General features: G+C 39.1%; 1 protein-coding gene across 1 annotated transcript in view; it reads right to left on the bottom strand.

The window, feature by feature from the left end:
• The window catches only part of MARCHF5 (membrane associated ring-CH-type finger 5), a 42216-nt gene continuing 33881 nt past the window's right edge, over positions 1-8335 (bottom strand). The window contains exon 6 of the mRNA XM_041127488.1: positions 1-728. Within this exon, the coding sequence (XP_040983422.1) occupies positions 681-728 (48 nt within the window). The 3' untranslated portion in view covers positions 1-680. The remainder of the gene's footprint in view (positions 729-8335) is intronic.

Genomic DNA, 8335 nt, shown 5'->3' with positions numbered 1-8335 from the left:
TAAAGTCTCCTTAAATTTTAATAACAGTTACTTAAGTAAGATCAATATTTGAATAACAGCATTAGCCGTGAATCTACACCCAACATATGACTGACTTAGAAATATGTGAGTCAAATCTATACATGAACAGCTGCTTTTGAAGCTGGACTGCACGGCTGCCTGAGTCAGGCCTTTGACAGACTTGCACTCCTGCTGCCTGACGCACACATACTCCAAGCAGAAGCGGTGCTGCCAGCCCCTACCTCTTCCGTCAGGACCCACCACGTGAGCTCAAGCACAGCATTTTTGGTCAGAGCTGGTTCAAATATTGATGCCTCAGACCACAGGCAGCGTAAACGCCTATGATCTCCCTCATCTCCAAACTGCAAACCAAACATGATACCCATATTAAAAGAAGAAAGGCCTGCAGGCATGACTTAGAGAATATATGATGGGAAAGGAAATTACACCCTTGCTGATGATAGGCCTGTCAAAGCCTTTTAGGATGCAGCATGTTGGTCTGTAACATTTCAAATTTCAGCTGAAGACAACTTTCTCCCTTGTATGTATCGTATAGCTTATTTTTGTGTCATCCCTCCAATTTTATCTTTCTCTGGCATAATTTATAGCAAGCTATTTATGGCACTAGAATAACAGTCAGCTTGGAGAAGAGACCGGGTTCCTCCTGTACACAATGCAGGTTAGAAGGCTGTTAGAAGGTTCCTGTCCCAAAATGGATAGCAGTATACCTGTACATGAAAGGAGAAAAGATTTGTTTCTTACTTCATTTTCTTGCCATCCCCTATTCTAGTAATTAATAGTCTAAGTTTAATTTCAGGATTCTTTATTCTCTTTCTGTTTTAGGTATGCCTTGTTGTATACTAACATCATAAATACACTAAACATGCTCATCTTTATTTGAACTTCCTATGCCTAATGTTATAGTTGATGATTATTTTTAGATTAGAGTTATTGTTGTATAAACCCCTCTGAGACTGGTTTTCATTTAAAAGGGCAAGCGCATTTGTTTTGTTACTGAACTCTTGTCTGCACTTTACTGCACTGGAGCAAAATTTATTTCAGACAAATGGTTCTTGCATATTTTTATATATCCTTTTATATGCTGTTCATTAACTTGAAACATCTTTTGACGAGAGAGCAAATCAACAGGCTAAACAGCAATTATGTCCCAGAAATCACGGTACAATCCAAAGATAAGCCATTATCTAGACAGGACTTCAAGAGTACGATACAAGCGTTTTAAACAAAAAGAAAAGTGAATTTATATTTTGACTTAGAAAAAAGGCAAAGGCTGGAACTGAGAACAATTACAAACATCTACTGAAAAATACAGTGCATGCTCATCACCTTGATGCTTGCAGGCAGATTCAAAAAAATCTCAGCTCAACAGCAGGTGCCCACGTGAGGGGAAAAAAGCAATCTTCCCCTAGGATTCAGTCCTCAGACTAACAACCACCTGCTGTTTTTTGAGAGCGGAGTTATCCCTGGAACACTGCATTTGCATTGTGTCTGCTAACGTCAAGGCTTAGCACAGGAAAAAACCATCATGAATTTAGCAGAAGTACCAATTCAGATAAGTACAGGCTCAGCTGTTGCTAAATTGGCAATTATAACTAGATAGCCTCTGCTCCCCCGCCATCATCATTGTTGGCGCTGGAAGTTTTGTCTCAGTTCAGCGAGTATTCTGTTTTGTAAGCTCTCATTTGTCTTCTGTTTGACAGCTTACAGTGATTTTGTTTAGCTGTACTGATGAACTGCTGTCAATGAAAAAAGCTCCAACCACCAGAGGCATACGAGAAGGATTAGCCAAAATCTACAATTCCTACACAGTAGGAAAATGGGGAGATTAACTATAAAAGGACTGCACCAGGATATGAGATCAGATCATCTTCTCAAATACTGCATGTGTTGAGGATTGCAAATCCACATCCAACTATCTTTCTCTCTGACCTTTAAAAGTAACTTTTCAGCACAACCATAACTACTGGCAGGAGCAGCAGCAGCAGGAAAAAGTCCTGGCAAGTCCTAGCATTTTACTTGCTGGAGGCCTAGATCTGCTTTCAGATAATGAAGAATATTAGAATTCCAGCATCTGCTCTAGGCTTACATTGCAACCACAGCTGTGATAAGGAGGGATGATCTTGTTCTAGACATGATACGAAATCTGTATCTCTTCTCTGCCAAGCAGTTGGTATGGTTCCAGAATCCTGCCACAATGATCTCATTTATATTATTTGTTAATTTGCAGACTCTGAGGCTAACCTGGCCTCTCTAAAGTTGTTGTACTGTGGTCTGTCTGCATTTTGGTGCCAGAGCCTTATAATGCACCACTAAAGAGGATTTTTAAACAAAAATATTGTACCAGCTGGGGAAAAAAAAAAAGTACATGAAGCTTGTTCAATAGAGCACATTAGTCTCAACCTCATCCTTATTTGAAGCAAGTAATAGCTAACTCAGCTATCTGCATTTAGGCTGTGCTTTTACCGTACAGTGATGGCAGAGGGCACCCTGTGCCCTTTATGCCTTTGACTCATGGGCCTTTCCTATGACCTAGCAGAACTGGACTTGGCTTCCCTCCCAGAGGAAGAGAGAGGTACTATTCTGCCAGCCTGGCTCCAGTACGAAGTAATTACTTTCAGGTCAGCCCAAAGCTGTCTTGTTGCCCAGTGCCCCAAGAACGGACCCCTGGTGCAGGTATGCAATAAGCTGGCACCATCTCAGGTCTGCAGATCCCTTTTTTCTATGTATTGTTAAATAAGAGTAAGGGAAAGAGGGTCTCAGCCCAACTCTGAGCTCTTCCCAGCAGTCCTTATACCTGTCCTGCCGCTTGAGCTGGGAGCAGGTTACCCCTGCTGCCTGGATGAGCTGTTAGCAACAAGTGGTGGTCAGGCCCCAGAACACAGGCATCTGCTGTGGACTGCAGATGCTTCCTGTGGAGGCAACTGAGCCTGAAGGCAGGAACATCAGGATCTCACCCAAAAGAATCCCACTAGCATCCAGCAATCATGTGGAAAGTAGGAAAGGTCAAGGTGCAGTACAATTTGAAATACCAGGTGGCATATCCATGGTTTATTCCATCACAAAGTTGCTCTGTGCATCTGCTCATCGAGCAAAGACCATACCTGAGCTGCGTAACTGCACCCTAAACCAGCTGAAATTTAATCTACAAGAACATCCAGCTGTCACAAATTTGTCAAATATACTCAAGAAACCCCATTCCTCCATTGAGAGTGACAGTTTAAGTTGTCAAGTGGTTGCTTTGTTTCTATAGACAGAAGAGGGAATTTGTAGGACTTCTAGGAATGAAAAAATCAGATTGTGCAGATACAAGTGACCCTGCAGTCGTAGCCTGTAGCATCCCTCACATTTCAATCACTAGCTAATTTTGTTTCATCAAGTGATCCTTCACATCCTCTAGCCTTTCAGCATGTACTGCTATCTCCAACCAGGTGAGACCCCTGCACAAGATGCAGAACAGTGTTTGATGGGCAGGATGGCCAATACAGTAGGCTGCCACTCTGGTATCTCGCTTTTGTTTTGGTATCACTATTGAGCAAAAAGGCAGGTTTTGTTTTGTGTGTGTGCATGGAAGGGTGGTATAAAGTGATTAGATGTTTCTTTTTTTAATGCCAATATATTTGAAAAGACAAAATGAACTATATGCACTACTTAACACATAGCACCAAGTTCACCTCTTAATAGTACTAGAATTTAACTTCATTGTACGTTCTCCCCATCCTTCTGCTTCCTTACCTATTAGACAGGGAACGTTAAGTCCTGTTACTGTATTTTGATGGTGATACTGTTCAGTTCCTCCACAAATCAATTACTAAAGGAAGAGACTTGACTTTCAAAAACAGGTTGTTACAGAAAAAAATGTATTTTGAGGCCATCTAATTACATCTCAAAAATGCAATAATAAGGAAAGAATTTGCTTCGGGAATCCAGGAAACACTACGATGCAAAAATACACCACTCACTTTTGGAGTCTGCTTACCATGTGCCATATAACTGTGGTGCATATTTGATTTATCCTAATTACATTTCAGTGTAATTATTTGCTTTCTGACTGGGGCAGAACTGCCACATAGTGAATCGAGCTTGCTTATGCCTTTTGCGCCTTTCCTGTGATGCACAATATCATAAGCCTTGTTCTTTTAAAAGCAGAATAGAACCAAAAACAAAACTATCCATCCAAGCTGCCCATCATGGCTGATGTATAAATACTCAGTTTCTCTTGGTCATGTTCCTATGTATGTAAACATGTTTTAACATTGTCTCAGCAGCTGCCTTTCATAAGAACGTATTTTAGGTGCAAGAAAAGGATTACCCGGCTTCCCAGATGATGATTATGCAGCTGCCAAAAGGGATGAATTCAAGTCTTATGCACTGCTTTTTAAAATGCTTTGTTAATTTGTTTCTGAGGAATGTCCAGATGCAACTAATTACCCTGTAATGAGGCTTCTAAAGCTGACCTTCTATCAAGCTTTTGAAGGTGTCCAGTTTATTATACAGAATGATTTGTTTTGACTTTAAACTCTTCATATGTGGATGCCATAAATGGTTGTATTCCTCAATGATGACACACTCTAATTAAACCCCATAAACCTCCCTTAATGCCATAACAAGGACAAATAGGATAACTATGGAAGATACATTCTCCTTGTCAACTGCAGGTTTGCAAATAGTTACCTATATAACAACTGAATGCCAGCTGCAATAAAGAAGGACTTTGGCCACCGTTTTGACAGTAAGCAGCTAGTAAAGTTAAGTTAATACACACATCTCACACAGTTTTGGGAGGTGTAAGCTGTATCGTTTCTGAACGACCTCCTACAATTACACTATCTGCAATTGCAGTTTTCGACACAGGGACTTTTCCCTATCTTGGTACTTAGTTAAAAAGACTGAGGCACATAGAGGTCAGTGGTATAAGCCACATGGTATTGACCTTTGCAGAGGATGTACTCAAGATTCACGCTTGGTCAAGAAAGGCCCCATGACGCTCAGATTTTTAAGAAGACAAAACAATCCCTGACATCTGGGACAATTTCCATGGTGTGCTGCTGGAATGGTCTTTAAAATATCTCCACAGATGCCACTAGTAAAGCAGTTTTATGTTTTTCTTGGTCCTAATCTATAGATTAGGACAAAAGAATTCTGTGGGCTGCTAATGACTCTACTCTTAAGTGTTACATGAAGGGATTCCAACACATAGTGTGATTTAGCTCAACAAGAACTGAAATGCTTTGACCAGGAGTTAGTGAGAGGAATGTTATGGACTGTCTGTGATCACCTACTCCAACTCTATCCAAAATAGCTTAAGACCTGAAGGCTCAAGAAACACACATATATTTTCTGTCATTTGACATATAAAGTAGCTACATGTAAATGTTATAAATGCATTTAAAAAAAAATAAATTTGTGTAATGAGTCTCACCACCTATTAACCAGAGTTCACTTTTGAGCCCCTTTAGAAAGGAAGATAGAACAACTCTGTTCATAAAGAATCTAGAGCTGAACAAAGAAATGCAAGCACCTGTACTTTTGAAATCACTTGTGAATTTACTCCTTAGGTTAGTTTGCATTTTTGTTCATCTTTGAAACGAGATGGGAAAAGCAGCCTAGTTACCAGTAAGATGGTATGTGACTTAAATACATAGCACAATTCTGTGTCTGCAATAGGAGACAGCACTTAGTAATGTGGGATGGTCAGCTGCATTGCATAGTATTTAATTTATGCTCAGGGGAAAACACTTTCATTTTTATAGTACCTTGAAATTTAACAACACACTGGGATAGAGAACCCTGCAGTTAAAAGATACTGTTGCTTTTTCAAAAGAAACCACTGACAGAACAGAAAAACATTGCTTTGCATTTAAAAGGTACCAAAGGATTTAAGAAAAAGATGAAACTTTGTTTGACAAACCTTATAGGTTCGCAACAATTTTCTATGCCCCTCTCAGCAGTCAAAAAAATTGCTATTGTGTTGGTTATGAGAAATCCCACTAGCCATTCATAGTTTGGTACTGAGGGAATTTGGTCCAAGTCTCAGATTCGGTACGTCAAAATGGCATTTTTTTCTACCTCTGAAACAATCTTCAAGTAAGTTTTTATTTCTTCAATCCCCTGCTCTCCAAAAGGCTTTCATCATGTAGCTTGCATTCCATAAAGCTTTTGCAGTGCTTCTCATCCAGAGGGAGTTATTATAATGTTATGTATATTTAACCAACATCTGCCTTGGATTAAAAAAAAAAATTAAAAAAAATCCCTGAAGCTGAAGTGCAAATATACTGGAGAAGCAGAACTTTCCTCCTGCACTGTAGTCTTCTTGTTTTAAACAGAGCAATGCAAGGAGCTCATGCAAGAGTAATGCTGCAAACTGACTAGTAACAAACTTAGAATTACCCATGGGATCTTAACCTAGAACTATGCACAGGTGGTAGCACAGGTGGTAAGGTGGTAGAGATTTTTTTTCTATCAAGCTAGTCTACTTCTGAACCAGCCAGCATTTTGCTGCAAAAAAACCAAAAACCACTCTTGATTTTCATCGAAATAGAAACATTTTTGATTCTGTGCTATCTTACATATTCTATCTTCTGTGCATGAGAAGTATCTGGAAAACTGGTAGGGGGAAGCTCTTCCAGAGGTAGTGAGTAGGGGTATTAGCTTCTTGTAATGGTTCATGGCAGAGAAATGGCAATTACTCAAAGTAGTCCTTAGACATACAGTAAATACTCAGATGAGCATGTTCCTTTATCAGCTCCCATTAGCTGCAGCTAAGTGTTACTGCATTGTAGCAAGAGCGCAGGAACAATTGAAAAATATAAAATACCCCCAAAATTAAGCTGTGCATTCTGTATCACAGAGTGGTCTGAAGCTAGAAGTTGCATAATTTTTTTTTTTTTTAAAATAAGCATAGTACTTCCTATGGAGGCCCACTGCTAAGGCAATTGCTTTTCCATGGCTTAGTCATCCAGCATTAAATGAGGTGCCTGCAAGATATGTTTTGACAGGTGCTGCTGAGCTGTTTAGTTGAGGCAGTTTCAAGTCACATATGCTATTTGCTTTTAGTGGTTCTGGAATGGAATTTTTCTACTGAACAACTTAGTATAATACAACCAGAAATAACAGCTTTATGCTCACAATATTGAGGTGCAAAAGCAATTAAATATCCAGAGCATGTGAATAACTAACTGGCAAGAATGGACAAAGAGACCACAGATCTTCAAACCTTCTTGAGGTATAGGGGCCACGCGTGATCTAATGGAGATAGTTCATCCCCATTTACAGAATAGGATTTTTTTTTCACTCACAGTAATATTCTCTTTGCACACACACCTTGTGACTGTTGCCTTTCTGGAAAGTGAGCTATATTACTCAAGCTGTTGAATAAGGCCTTGAAATGAATTAAAGCCTACCCTGAACTTCTATAAATTAGTAAAGCAGAAAGAATTTGAATGGTTGAAATTCTGGGCAAACTTTGGCGCAAATACTTCTAGTTTTACAGCTCATTCCAACAGAGCAACTTGCTAAACAGCAATGAAGAAAGAAGTCTTGGCGTCAGTGCCTACAAGAATTGAACCAACTCATTAAGGAAGACTGGATTCTGATTTCCCCAGATTATGCTGGAATTTATTTTAAAAGATTAAAGTGAGAATCTTTCCCTAAATCACAGCAAGTGGGAGAAGACGTGCCTTTTCAGTCAGCAGGGTTAGAAGATGGTAGTTCAGGTACTGAGAGGCTGTGAGGACAAGGACGATGATGTACTGCCAGTTTCAGTGGTATATTCTGAGTACATACAAGAAGAGTACTTACTTACATCATTAAGTTAAATATCAAAGATTACGTGTGATTTCTTGAAGCACTTGAAGTTTTTTTTCCCCCAGAAAACCCAGATAGAAATAGTAGGAATAAGTTGTCAATGAGTCATGGTAAATGAAGAGTCAAAGTCTCAGTTTAGGGAAATGGAGCTAAAAGTAAGCAAGATGGCAACAGCTGAATTCCTTAAAAGTTAAAGTGAAAAGAAATTAAGCCATTTGGATTAGTGAAGAAGAAAGTAGATAATTAACACTGCACAGCCTTAATGTTTTTAGGTAATCTTAAATACTGCCTGCATCAAATTCTATTTAGTTGACAAAACTGTAAGTAGAACTGATCCTGACAGTGTGTAGTAGTGTGACGGATTAAACTGTTGCCTCAGTCCTAGCAAGAACCATTTTCCAATATATTGCTATTTACATGTATGTACTTATCTATAGCCAAGAAAACTTTTAGTACAGTTTTTTTATTTATACACACACAAAAAAAAATACTGGAATTAATAAAAACTTCT

This window comes from Aquila chrysaetos, chromosome 11 (genome assembly GCF_900496995.4).
Source record: "Aquila chrysaetos chrysaetos chromosome 11, bAquChr1.4, whole genome shotgun sequence".
In the NCBI taxonomy this organism is placed as follows: domain Eukaryota; kingdom Metazoa; phylum Chordata; class Aves; order Accipitriformes; family Accipitridae; genus Aquila; species Aquila chrysaetos.
Note: the sequence above shows the minus strand (reverse complement) of the source record. Positions and strands in the feature narration are given on the sequence as shown.